Source organism: Anarhichas minor, unplaced genomic scaffold (assembly GCF_050575085.1).
Source record: "Anarhichas minor isolate MPS153535 unplaced genomic scaffold, ASM5057508v1 ptg000040l, whole genome shotgun sequence".
Taxonomy (NCBI): domain Eukaryota; kingdom Metazoa; phylum Chordata; class Actinopteri; order Perciformes; family Anarhichadidae; genus Anarhichas; species Anarhichas minor.
Window position 1 is genome coordinate 3,977,216 of NW_027466486.1, and position 14,195 is coordinate 3,991,410.

At 42.6% G+C, this 14,195-nt stretch overlaps 2 protein-coding genes across 2 annotated transcripts; both read left to right on the forward strand.

Annotated features, from left to right (window-relative positions):
• diras1b (DIRAS family, GTP-binding RAS-like 1b) lies at positions 1-947 on the forward strand. Its single transcript, XM_076108141.1, has 2 exons — positions 1-309; positions 660-947. Exons 1-2 carry the CDS (start codon positions 1-3, stop codon positions 945-947), a joined length of 597 nt encoding a protein of 198 aa, XP_075964256.1.
• A 12,806-nt stretch (positions 948-13,753) lies between these two features.
• On the forward strand, positions 13,754-14,179 carry gng7 (guanine nucleotide binding protein (G protein), gamma 7). Its single transcript, XM_076108193.1, has 2 exons — positions 13,754-13,866; positions 14,054-14,179. The coding sequence occupies exons 1-2, from the start codon at positions 13,786-13,788 to the stop codon at positions 14,177-14,179; spliced, it is 207 nt and encodes a 68-aa protein (XP_075964308.1). The 5' UTR covers positions 13,754-13,785.
• The last annotated feature ends 16 nt before the right edge of the window (positions 14,180-14,195 follow it).

Here is a 14,195-nt window from a genome sequence, read left to right on the forward strand (position 1 = left end):
ATGCCGGAGCAGAGCAACGACTATCGTGTGGTGGTGTTCGGGGCAGGGGGAGTGGGGAAGAGCTCCCTGGTGCTGCGCTTCGTGAAGGGCACCTTCAGGGACACCTACATCCCCACGGTGGAGGACACCTACCGCCAGGTGATCAGCTGCGATAAGAGCGTGTGCACGCTCCAGATCACCGACACCACAGGGAGCCACCAGTTCCCAGCCATGCAGCGCCTGTCCATCTCTAAAGGCCACGCCTTCATCCTCGTCTACTCCATCACGAGCAAACAGTCCCTGGAGGAGCTCAAACCCATTTACCAACAGGTGGGGAGTAATGGTGTGTGTGTGTGTGTGTTTGTGGATGGCTGGGTTGATTGTACCTGAGTGTGTGCTGTAAACTTTACACGTATTATAACTAAATACAGAATGGAAATACAGGATAAATCTTTTACTTTGATTACTTCAGGCATGAAATGCAATACATTGTGCTTTACAGAAAATCAATCATTAAAAATGTGTAATAAAACAAGGATAAATACAATTAAATAATGTGTAATATATATTTTTCTTTGGATGTTAAGATTACCACCAAATCAATGTTTTGGGTGTTTATAATGTGCTCTCACCAGCCAGAACATAACAAGCTCTCCTCTTGTTCTCCTTCTCCTCTGCAGGTCTTGGCCATAAAGGGCAACGTCGAGGCCATCCCCATCATGCTTGTGGGCAACAAGAGCGACGAGACCCTGCGGGAGGTGGAGACCAAGGATGGGGAAGCCCAGGCCAACCAGTGGAAGTGCGCCTTCATGGAGACGTCGGCCAAGACCAACCACAACGTTACCGAGCTCTTCCAGGAGCTCCTCAACCTGGACAAGAAGAGGAACATGAGCCTCAACATCGACGGCAAGCGCTCGGGGAAGCAGTCCCGCGCCGAGAGACTGAAGGGCAAATGCAGCGTGATGTAAATCCAGGAGAGGAGGAAACAAGAGGTGGAGGTTGAGGGGGGAGGAGGGGGGGGGGAGAAAAGCGAAATAAGGAAGACGAGGGATTGGAGGGACTCACTAAACGCATCACTCAGAGCTAAACATCTGGAAGGTAGCAGGAATCTCATCATCCACATCCTCCTGTTTGACTGGTGCATTCACAAACACAACTCGGCAGTTATTTTGAAAACATACAGGATTTCAGTTCCGAACCTTACATCCATGTGCATTCTGCTAGAAGGAGAGATGAGGGGGGGACTGATGCAGAATATTGAGAGGCAGATTAAAATCAAGACGTGCGCGTCGCAGATGAATTACCTGTGGACGTCAGCCACGGTCGGAAGAAGCGTGGGTGTGGACTTTTGCGTCATCCGAGTGCCACAAAACCTGGCTGAGAAGCTCATCGAGACCCTGGACTGCAATGAATACCACAGACTGCATCATCCCCTGAAAACAGGCTGAAGGTTTCTGATCTACACGAAACATTTAGTGTCCCTCCCTCCCTGCTCAGCTCCCTCGTCATCCCAGCACCCTCAGCCTTCGCATACACCCCAAATACTATAACAAATATAGAGAAATGTAATGTATATGTAACAGAGCCGACAAAGTTCGTCAAGCTCACTCATCTGGTAGAAACACTATTATAGCCAAAATAGAGACTGAGGTGTCCGTCATGCTAGAAAGTGCAGAACCCAAAGGTTTTGAGACTGCTAGCGTGACGGACATTAAATCAGCAACAAAACATGCGACCCAGCTACATCCCAGAGCCACTCCTGAGGACTCTGATCTAAATAAACAAGGGATATTTCAATATATTCCATCTAGTCTACATAAGCACCGCCCAAACCAGTACATCAGTCACAAGAATAGGGTGAAGTTTGAAGCATTTAAGCTTAGTCTTTTCATCTCCTCCTAATCATCCCTTCTGAAAGCTAAAAAAAGACCATAATTAACCTTCATCAAGCTGTCATCATGTTAAAAACTCATCTGCTAAATGTCCTCTTCTGAAGTGGAGTAACATCCAGCGGCAGGGTATGCACACGCGCTACTGATATGACGCAACAATCCTTTTAAGACTCTCATCTAGTGTAGAATAACTCTGAATGAAAAGAAGCTGGACTCTCATCAAACATAGAAATACAAGTCTGCCTTGTCTACGAGGATGATACACTCGAGGATGATACACATCATTGCCAAGCTGGTAAGACGAAAGGGATGCTTTTTGGTTCTGAGGCTAAGAATGTCCGTTTGATTTGACACTTTTCATGTGTACGTTTCTCTTCTTTTGCCTTTCTTTCTTGCCTGTTTGCTTTTTGATGCTCTTTAAAGTTGTGTAAGTGTAAAAAACAAAAGCCCTCCTTAAATAAAAAGCACACAGAGATGCATGCAGATCATTCAGTTTGACCTGAATCACCAAATTCTGTTTCCTCTTTGGTTGGTTTGGTCACATTACCTCGCATTATGCTCATGCAGGCATCGGCAAGCAGGAAACAGAATGGGTCACACACACTTTTACACACACACGGCATGCGCACAAATGCATTCATGCAAGAGTAAAAAAAAAAAGAAAAAAGTCAATCTGAGTAACACTGTTGACTGATTACATGAAGACAAACAGGACTCACTCAGCCTCAATGCCCTCACGTTGCACTTTATATCATAAACACACATGCGCACACACACAACTGTAATTTGTCATGTTTTTGCCTATATGTTACGTTTTAACGATCTCCACATAATACAGAATATCCTCCTGGAGCCATTAAATAGCTCCACTGTATGTCCAAAGTGCATGAATACACCCGTTTTCACGCAGGAGCTCTGAATATTGTACAAAGTCTACACAGGACAGCCAAAAGCACAATACTTTTTTACCAACATATCTATTTGTACATTTATTTGTGTTTCTTTCTTTCTTTTTTTTTGTATGTTTTCCTTGTTTGTCTTCTTTGTGCGATTTTCAGCTTCAACATTTATTCACCAGTCCTAAACATGGAGAAATAATCGCATCATGATCACCGGTAGCTTCTCCGTCTCAATATAGATGTAAAGTGTTTTATTCGTCCGGTACATGGCACAATGAGGTTGTGGTTCTGCTGCACAACAGGGTATCGTGATGTGACCGGTTAGCTGTGGTCACGAGGCTCGTAGATGCGACAAAACCCCCACAGAATTGTAGGTCGCATAGGACAAAGAGGATGGGCATTATTTGTCTACTTTTCTCCATCTCTCAGGCGGTTTTAACAACAATTTGGTTGGAGGATAATCTGCTCCTGTACTGTTAAACCCAAAGACACAGATGATGCCCCTTTTTACTGAGTGCCCATCTCTTTGGAAAGAAAAAAAAAAAAAAGCACAGCAACTGTTTCCGTCTGTCTCCTTCTCTGTCTTTGTGTGCAGCAGAGTCAACAACTGGGCACTTTAGGGTGACATTTTACTTGAAGACTTGCTTATTAATCAGCAATGCCTCATTTATAAGCACCATTGTAAAATGTCCCTCCTGCATTATTCACGCCCACAGAAAAACGATTTAAAATAGTGTAGTTATTGTAAATAAACCATATTATGGGAGTTGACTGACATGTTTATAAGAGCTTCAAGTAAGATGTTACCCATGTTAAGAAAAACTGTACCCGCTGTCTTTCTGGGAATAAGTCCTTTGTGACCAGGAAATGTTGTTACAGTAGGAGGTTCGATGTTGCTATGTACTGTAATATACAGCTTATTAATAATGATGCTCATCATATATTGTATTTGACTCATCCACTCTTCAGATCTATCAATCAGATAATACTAGCAAAATGTGAATATGTAACTAAAGGTTCCACTCCATGGCTGTTGCCTTTTTTTTTCCCATTTTGAAAGCTGAATGAATCCGTTGGTATCGATGTGTTGTACTTTGCACGAATGTGAGGTCCTGTTAAACTCCAACATTAGCAATGTAAAACCTACCCTTTACCTGTTCGATGCCAGGAATGCTCACTCGTACTCTCTCTTCTGATTTCATTTCATCAATTCATATTTTGAAAAAAAAAAAAAAGTTGTATTTGAAATTGTTTGTCTTGGTTCGTTTTAGATGCCCGAAGGATGGAGAGATATCTGTCATGTACCAACCTTATGTGTCCTTCTAGAGGTTAAAAAGCTAGAAAAACAAGAGCTGGAAGTTATCTGTAAAACTATCAGACAGTTCTGACCTGATCTGATGTGTAGCTATACCGGCAGCGGTGGTGCACACGCTGCATAAATATGAGCTTGACACGTCTGGTTGCTTCACGCAAACGCCAGCTTGCGAGCGCATGTTTGTGCAATCTGTTGTTCTGCTGACGTCTACAGGAGACTGTCGTTGTTCATGTCCCTGCTCGGAATATGATACAGCAGGGAGGGGAAAACAATGACACAGCGTGCAATAGCAGCATGGACAACAAGCTTGAGCGAGAGGCTGCACTATTATTAGAAATGGTGTGAAAATATGGAGTGCATTAAACTAACTATAGGCTGTATAAGATTCAAATGTGCTTGCATGTGAGGAGGCGTGCATGGGAAGTGCGTGAGCGTTCGTTGAGTTTCTTGGGCTGTGTGAGTTAAATGCTGGCATGAATTAGGACAGACACCTCTGCCCCCGTCCTCCCATGGCCTGTCTCATCTCGTTTATCAATGAAGCATACTCACTGCTGCTGTCAGTGTCTGTGCGTGTGACCATGAGTGCATCCATGTATATGCGCAATCAGCCACCTATTTGCATCCCTTCACTCTGGCCTGTGTGTGTGTGTGTGTGTGTGTGTGTGTGTGTGTGTGTGTGCATGTTTGTGTGCTGTACCACCTTATGAAACGTCTGTCAGATATTTGAAGCTTTCCTGTGCAGAATGCCTACACATTTCTGCATGAGTCATCCCGCTCTGCTTTAACACGCCTACAAAAAACACACACACACAGACAAGTATATAACGGGCATGGAGGCAAAATAGACAGACTGCATGCTCTTAGCTACACACACACACACACACACTCTCTTTCACCCATATTACATTCACACAGGCCTTGTCAGTGAGCCAGATTCTCTCACTGTCTGTTGTTCTGCTCTGCGCTGTTGTACAGGCACCACTGTCAGCACTACGCCTCCATAAATCACCTGTGCGCCCCCTGAAATGTTGAGTTTCCTTCACATTCATACCTCAGACTTTATTTAATTTTTTTTTGATGTTGTGTAAGTCAGTTGCACTAAAACAGAAGGAAGGCCAACCCTGCTCACATCCGATTGTAGATAGTTGTAAATAGTGTTCAAAGGACATAATATTTCAGAGAGGAGAGTGTGCAGAGAAATGGATGCTGTGGTGGGAAGATGTGTTTCCTTCAACGTGTCCAATTCAAAGTAACTCAGCGAATCTAAGAGTTTCCTTCAGAGGGGAGCTACTTGGTGACTTTATGTCAACTTCACCAGCTGTCATGAAGTCGTTAAAACTTTGGACTTTTTTTAAAGTGTCCTATGAATTTCTCTGCAAGATAAACAGCCTATTGAGTGAACAGAGGAAAGCTACGGAAGCCCAAAGTGACCAATATTAGATATGAAATTCTGAAATATTTACGATGAATGTTTAAAATTCAGCTCGTTATTATAAAATCCAGTTTCTTTTCACAATAAAAGCTTACTGCAGATCATTTTTTTTTTTTTTCAGGGTTTTTATTTCCAAATGTTGCTTTACTGTTTTTATTTGTCCGAATGAACATTTATTTTATAACAGCACTTTTCATCACTAAGTCTTTGTTCGTCAATCATGACAAACAGGGCACAACCGGTTATGTGATTGACTGTCTGCTCAATCAGACCAAAGCATCAGCCAATCACATGGCTGGAATGAAATAAAAATGTCCTGCAGATAAAATAATATTCAATAATACTAAAACGAGTTTCTGGGAATATTTCACAGTTTTTGGTTAAATAATGTCATGTGATTATTTATTTCATGATGTCATTGCAATTAATATTGAACACTTTGGGTCTCCATTGGAATCTACATTGGCAGCACCTCAGACAAGGTGAAGTTCACCTTACCTTGTCTGAGGTAACTGGGTTCTTTAGAGCACGTTGGTGTACAGCAGAGGAAGTGTGGTTCACATGTGTTCTTCCATAGCAGGATGGGAAACAGGACCCTATGACACTTAAACGAAGGGCAGTCAGTGAAACATAAATACACCGGAAAGGTTCTGGTTTATAGTCGAACTTATGTCCCATTAACTCATTCCTACCAACGAGGGCAGTTTACAGTCCTGTTGAGTCAGGGGCAGAGGATCTGAAGGAAATCGTTGTTGGAGGATGAGTGGAAAACGGACCGTGTTAACCTCTCCGGCTCAGCCCTTTACATCTTGTCTGATCCACCCAGATCCTCACAAGCTGTTTTTTTGCTGACAGGGGGCATAAAGTGGGGCTTTTAGACTTGGTGGGTAATGTAGTTTGGTACTATCCTGTCTCTCTGGCCCTTCATTCCTGCATGGTCCCTATTGGTGTTCCAGCCAGCATGAGAACAAGGACACAAACTGTGAATCATCTTTGTATTCTTTAAATAAAATTCCTCAGCAGCATTTAAGGCTTCGGTTTTGCAAATATTTTCATTTCTTTTGAGCACTTATTGTTTTCTGTAAATTAATCTATTAGTTTTTGTTTTTTTCTGTTGGGACTTTTTATTTATTTATTTAACTTATTATGATGTATAGATATTTATTCTAGCAATAGTCTTCCTGTTAAAATATACTGTGCTGATGCATCCTCTGAATAACTGAAAATAACACACATATATATATATATAGATGATAATAATAATCAAATCTGCAAAATGATTTTCCTAATAAAAATGTGAACTTAGGAGTGTTTCTTGTCTTTTTGATGTTGCTCCGCTCACCACCGGTGTATGATGAATCAACGTCAACTGTGCTAAAGGTTTGATGGCTCTGTCGATCGGTCGGCCCACCACTTTGGTCCAGACCGAAATGTTTCAACAACTGTTTGATGGATTGCCATGATATTTTATTCAGACATTCATGGTTCCCAGAGGATTAATCCTCCATGACTTATGTGTTCCCCTGATGACTCTTCTCCTGACATCATGTACGTTTGAGTCAGATATCTCAACAACCATTTGATGGATTGACATGAAATTTCGGACATTCATGTCCCCCCTCATGTTGAATTTATCTCCTTTTTGTCACCCCTATACGCATGTTGTCAGTTCAACATTTCAATTTGTTCGATACTTTACCTGCAAAACTAATGACATTCTAGCGGAGTAAAAAATTACAATATTTCCCTCTGAACTGCGGTGGAGTAGACATGGGAATACTTAAGTAAATGAAGGCTATACTTAGTTTGAAAGCCTAAACTCTAGCAGACCTGCTTAGCATCAGCATGTCAGCATATAGATATGGAGAGAGAGAGAGCGAGAGAGGGATTCACAGACTCCCACACCTCCCTTCACTCTCACTTCTTAACCCTCTAACATCTGCTTGGGGATGCTGTGCCCAGCGCAGTTGCTATGGAGACAGTGTGACGTTGACGACTGCTGTCGCATGAGAGTGTGGTGTGACCCTGGTGGGGACAGAGATGTGTTACGACAGGCAGAGGTCCCCCCCCCAAAGGGACACTGTGGCGAAGCCCTCTGCTGTGTCTTAATGAGACGATGCTCGTGTCCACAAACACACACGCAGAGACATGCACACGTGTGCTTCTAGTCATTTGGGAAAGTCTGTGTATGACAGCTCAGAGCAGGCCGGGACAAACAAAAGAAGGTGTGGGTAGGTGTCACCACTGTCAGCCTGAGAGCATCTTTCAGTCGTGACTCATGGGCTTCCACCGCTCATTTCTTAGAAGATGAAGAGCCCTGCTGTAATCCACTGTAACCACACTGCCTCCTCAACAAGAGGGGGGTTGCAGAGGGAATACAGAGAGTGGAATCAGAGAAGAAAGTGAGACAAATAAAGGGGGGGGGGAGATGGTGAAAGATATGGCTAAAAGGTGAGGAAATGAGAGAGAAATGTATATGCATCAGCATAATTTCACACATCAATGGAAACGAGGCCAATGCGGTATTCTGTGTGAGTTATAAATAGCTCTCTTGTGGTTATAATAAGTACTTCAGGTTTCCATACAGCCACGAGGAAGACATGGCTGTAGACGTGTGTGTGCATCAAAGCAGCTCTATCGAATGCACATCTCCGTCAATGTCAACATCATTGTCTACATGGACCCAACAAATAAAGATTTAGGGTAAAAAAAAATAATCTCCTACTCATCAGACCTGTTGTCACCTCTTCACCACAGTGCGAATCGTCCACATTCAGCCAATGATCATGCAGCAGATGCAGCACTTTTAAGCTCTGTGTGGAGGAGTGGACTATCAGCTCCGATGCGTGTTTACGCCGGGCCTGCCAGGAATAGCAGGAGCGGCCCACACCTCCCCGGAGTGGACGGAACTATACAGTTGGGTGAAGGGCGCCACCGTGTGGCAGCACAGCGCAGTGCCGTCATGTGGAGCGGAGGCATAGCGACTGTGAGGTACACAACTCGACACGTACGTGCAGGTTGCATTTGAATCATGGTACAGTTGCGAAATATGGCTTATTTTATGCACATCTTGCAGCAGAAAAACAAATTACAAGCCAGTGCACTTTATTGAGCACTAACAAGTCCAAAAGTACCATGGATAGAAATAATGGTCATGCATTATAGTCTTCATTTAATGCATGCACCGATGAGGGAAATCAAAGTCAAATCAATTAATTCAATTAAATCTAGTTTTCATGCATTCGTTAATCGTGCAAAAATAAGTTTACAAAGAAAAACATATTATCAAGCTTTAACATATTAGACACATATTTCTAGTGCATTTAGGGTGTGCTACTTATCACATATTATAATCTTTAAAGCAATATGTTGGAGACGTTTGAAATAAACGAGAAAAAATATCTGAAATGTATACAAAATATTTGGGCCACTCAAAATACAGCATTCGTGATAAGGCTATATAAGGCTATATAAGTAAAGGGTATTTTTTATTTATTTTCATATAGAATGAAAATATTCAGGCAAATTCAGTAATCTAATTGAATATTTTCATGCAATCTGAGCTATCATTATCAATAGATCAAAATGATCAGAATTGTGCTGTTATATAGGCTATAAGTTGTTACGACACATCAAGGTTCCAAAATAAGAGGTTTCGAGGGGATCAAGCAAGAAACTTTTTTTTTTAAACTTAATTGTTAAATAAACATATGGTCTACAAACTGAGAGCAGGCAGAGACATACAAATCAATGTTGAATGGGGCTTTTTATTTATGCAAGTGTTACCCCATCTACTTCATTCTGCTTAATGTACAGTGCTGTAAAAGCCTTGGGTCCTGATGGGGCACCAGGGGTCCTCCAACAAAAAAGATGAGATATTGAAAATATCCAAATTCTTCTCGTTTGGTAGATGCATTCGGGCGATATATGTGAATGTTTGTTTTTGGGAGCCCCTGGGTTAAAGGTGCTGTCACCGGATCGGATGGAGTGAGGAAGAAGGGGAGAGGGAGGAGGAGGAGGAGGAGGAGGAGGAGGAGGAAGGGGGTAGAGGAGTGGACAGACAGTGGTAGCGGAGGGGGAGGCGTTTGGCTCGGCGAAGACGGGGAGTGAACGAGCAGAGAGGGTGAGAAACCAGCGGATCTGGCCCTTTAAATCAGCAATACAGCGCATTCGGAGGTGAGTTTGGAGATATTCGGTTATTTTTCTCCCTGTGTATAATAATTGTAACGCGTTCGTGCGCCTCTGTAACCCCGGCTTCTCGTCACCGAGGGCGGCTGCAGCGGAGAGGGGCTTCATCGGTGTCACGAATCCGGTTTTCCCCAGCCCTTTGCCGGCATAGAGGGTGGGGAGGACCGGGGAAAGGGTCAGTGGAAGATTTCCTACAGCTCGGCTGGACTCTGAGGACGCACAAGCCACTGTATCCAAAAAAAACCTCTAGATTTGATGTGCTGAAGTAGGCCGTGTGCCGATCAATTTGCATAATAGCGGAACATAAAGGCATGCGCTCCAGTCTTGTGCCCATTGTCGCTGGATGGGTTTATATTGGCTGCTGGAGCTTGCCTCCCTCAAAACATGTCACCACCCTGCTCCCACGGCTAACAACCAGGGCCTATTTGCAAACCCGAAGCGGTCTAGTCTGGTCTTCACTTGGGAAAATATCTCTGGTTTTGATATGTACACACAAGGTCTGCCTGTGCTTGCGCGCACTGTGCGTATGCGTGTGTGTGTGTGTGTGTGTGTGTATGCGTGTGTGGAGTGTGGATAGCCATGGGAGAGAGAGGACATGCTGTTCTATCCATCAAAATGCCCGCATTGTGTTTTCACACGGTAGAGCAGCAAGCAGGGCCTATAGCGGAGGACATGGCTCCGTACTGCAGGCCCGATCAGCGCTCAGGAGTTGCTAGGATCAATAAGGGTTGATACATGTTTGCGCGTCTTGAGAGCGGCTGTGTGCTCGCAGGCTGGCTGGCTGACCACGGCCTGTCCAGCACGGGTGGTGTTTTTGGTCCAGGCCGAGACAAATGACCTGCTTACTGTATATGTTAGCCCTCATGTGCACCGTCTTTGCAAGAAAGTGTTGTCAATTTGCGTGCGGGGGAGAAGAGAGATTTGACCGTGGAGGTGGCAGAAACTGACATTTGCGCTGGTTTTGAAGTGTTCAGCTTCCTTCTCATAGCACGGAATGCGCCGTAGCAGAAAGTTTGAAAAATCAACAGATGCAGGCACTCGGTTTATTATGTCACTGATGTGTGAAAAACGTCATTTAGGCTATAATTCTGAAATTGTACTGTCCCTGCGAGTTGCCACGTTTGTTGCTAATGCATTAGGGGAAATATGAAAACATACATTTCTGAGCAAACCCATCATTTGCATCTGAATGTTCACTCTCAAAAACAGAAGCGATGTAGTTTGTGAAAGGTACAACAGCTTGTAAACAAAAAGTAGAAAAGTGCTGTCACCTCGTTTCAATATTTGCTCACATGCTGTAAGAAAAGGTGTTTTAGAAGAACCATAGGGGGTTGACAACTAATACTCCTTTGATGAGCTTGTAGTTGGCTGTTAAACCCTGACAGCTAATGAGAACTTATGTTGTGATGGAAAGGTGGTCTGTTCACACACACTCACCTCCTACTTAGAGACAAAGATCAGGAGGTAAACCATTACATAGGGTTGAAAATAGTTTTTTTCATTAATGTTAGGGTTACATTCAGGTCAGGGTTGGGTTTAGGCATGAAGTGGACTATAAGCGAATCGTAGGGTAAATTTCCAGGGTGGGTGATATCCCCATAAAAATCCAACACAATAATAAGCGAGCCAATACCTTTTACTATTCAAAGCATCTAATGGGGTGTGCCATAATTTCTGAGGGAAGCTCATCATTAAGAGGTTACCTCTGAATACATTTTGCTCTGTTATTATGCTTAAATTAAATGGCTGTGTGTTAATTATCTGATCTAACGAGGAACTAACAAGTGTTTGTATTTTCTAGAACACAATCTAACGTCACACTACAGTTATATTGCTGCTAGTGTTTCTAAAAACAAGACGTCAACAGTATCTATACGCCCACTATAATCTCCAGGGAATTAAGGGAGTCAATTCAATGCCGTCAAAAACAAGTTTGCATGTGTGAGAGAGAACAAATACACAGAACAAATGGCTGAAAGAAAAAAGAAACCCTCTAAAATCAGGGCATTTTGCCTCTAAGGGTCTAGTTGGGATTAGGATTTGGGCTCAGCGTTAAAATCAGGATTAGGATTTAGAATTAGGGTTAGGTTGGGAGACAATTAATAAATGTCAGAAGTATGATACTACTAATGTGTGTGCAGATACAGAGAGATAGAATTGTATCATGTGTTATAATAAAACAAATCCATTCACACCCTCTCTCTCTCTCTCTCTCTCTCTCTCTCTGTCTCTGTCTCTCTCCCCCTCTCTCTCTGTCTCTCTCTCACACACACACACACACACACACACACACACAAAAGCCTTAATTACAGACATGAATCTCTGAGCTACTCCGCAGTAGGAGTAATTAAAGCAGGACTCTCCTCCCGGGAGAGAGGGCGACAGACAGAGAGACACAAAGTCGTAACACTCTCACAGTGATGAACGTGAGGAGCAAGGTGCGGTTTTGATCACTGTTTGGGAAACTTCCACACCGTGCTAAAAGACTTGTAAAAGAAAATAAATGGAGGTTTAAGGAGGTTTTTAAATTAATCTTTGATAGCACAGGTATGACAGGACTTTTTTTTGGAATGAGCAATTCAGCAGTGTCCTACCACCTGGTCATTCAAGCGGTGCTTTGTGACGAAACATGAAATTGTGATGACAGATGTTGTAGTATAAATCCTAAGGCTGATGATGGGATAGTTTGAGATTTTTCTAACTGAAGTCAGCTGTTATTCAGACTCAAAATTGCACAAGAATGACTATTCTAATGCAGATTTCCCTCTCACAGTTGTTGTATCACCATGCACACTACACTACACTACAGCTGGAACAATATCTTAAATCCAGTTTGGGATTCGTGACATGACAACGTAAATGGAGAAAACTAACATTCTTAAAAGTATTACATGTTTGCCTGTCTGTAACCTGGAACTGTTTAAGAAGCCATCTCACCTGCTCTGCTTTTTTTTCTTCTTCTTTTTTTTTTTTTTTTTACAGAGACAAGCCAATGTGAGCTCAGCTGCAGTCCAGCTCTGTCGTTTTGACTTGGCAACCGTTTTCTGGTCGTGCCTGCACCGCTCAGATCTCCATCCAGTCACGGTCGTGATCAGAGAGAGTCCTGTCGGCCTACCATCACTCAGGTAACAATCTATAATCTCATGTGCTAAAAGCTTGAAGAATATTTAGTATGAATGACTAACATAGATCGATAGACTATTTATTCAACTATTCAATTTCTCAGGTTGTTAAGTCAAGCTCCAGCCTTAGTTATACTATGCATATCATCTCCATGAACTGTGTTTTGATCAGGAAACTGCCATATTTCACTCATTAATAGTGTCGCACTACCATGTAGTCACCACACAGTGGTGCTATAACTCTACAGCTGAGGCCATTCAGTCCTCAAAATAAAGCTATTGATGACTTTAAAAAAAACTACAGAAGTGTCATCAACTAAATGTATAGTAGCAAAGATAAAATTGCTCATTGTGCAGAAAATTGCCCTTGTTACGCTATATTATTATATAATATATTATTGGATGATTAACATGGATGCATTAATGTCCAAGCAGCTTTTTAATGCGGGTCAGTAGTTGGACTAAGTCTACGGTGGCTAATTTAAAATACTTTATGAATAGTATAATCTGTAAAGCAACTAGTAACTGTCAGAAGAATGACGTTGAGTAAAAAGTACAATATTTGCATCTGAAATGTAGTGAAATAGAAGTACAAAGGGGCATAAAATGACAACACTCAAGTTAAAACAGCAAAGGTGTTATGATAATGTATGTAGCTACACCATCAACAATCAACAACTTGACTGCAACAAATGTACCTTTTATGTGTTATAGAATACAATATATATGTACTCACAATATATTTGCTTTCCTTTTAAATGTAAATTTCCAAGCCAGAAATGTCAACCCTCAATCTTGTCCTGGTTACACACCAGACACATATCAGAACACATCGGAAGCATGTCGGTCTGTAAATGCAAAAACTATGTTCCAGTGTTTTTAGTAGCAAACATTTTCTCACTCTCTCTCTCTCTCTCGTACAGTTTTCTCCTGTGTTGGTGTATTCTGATGGATCAGTATGTCTACCACTAATAATATCGCCCAGGCCAGGAAACTGGTGGAACAGCTGAGGATTGAGGCGGGGATTGAACGCATTAAGGTAGGACGATAGTTTACTGCCATGTTTGTTGTGAGCGTGATTATTCATCCACATCTGCCCTTTCCTTCCTTATACTTTTCACTTTCTTCTCCTTCCTCCCCTTTCCTCTTTTCCCCTACTTGTCTAATTTCTCTCCACATATCCTCCCCTATTTAAATCCCTCACCTCTCTCCCTCTCTCCCAACAGGTTTCTAAAGCAGCAGCAGAACTGATGAGTTACTGTGAGCAGCACGCTCGTGGCGACCCTCTGCTGGTCGGGGTTCCCACCTCTGAAAACCCTTTCAAGGACAAGAAGCCCTGCATCATCCTATAGCCGCGCTACGCTCCTC

What these genes read in the sequence shown, in the direction of transcription:
- diras1b (XM_076108141.1), top strand. Translation starts at nt 1, where the DNA reads ATGCCGGAGCAGAGCAACGACTATCGTGTGGTGGTGTTCGGGGCAGGG. An exon ending in TCAAACCCATTTACCAACAG is followed by an intron (nt 310 to 659) that starts GTGGGGAGTAAT and finishes TCTCCTCTGCAG; the next exon opens with GTCTTGGCCATAAAGGGCAA.
- gng7 (XM_076108193.1), top strand. Translation starts at nt 13,786, where the DNA reads ATGTCTACCACTAATAATATCGCCCAGGCCAGGAAACTGGTGGAACAG. An exon ending in CGGGGATTGAACGCATTAAG is followed by an intron (nt 13,867 to 14,053) that starts GTAGGACGATAG and finishes CTCTCCCAACAG; the next exon opens with GTTTCTAAAGCAGCAGCAGA.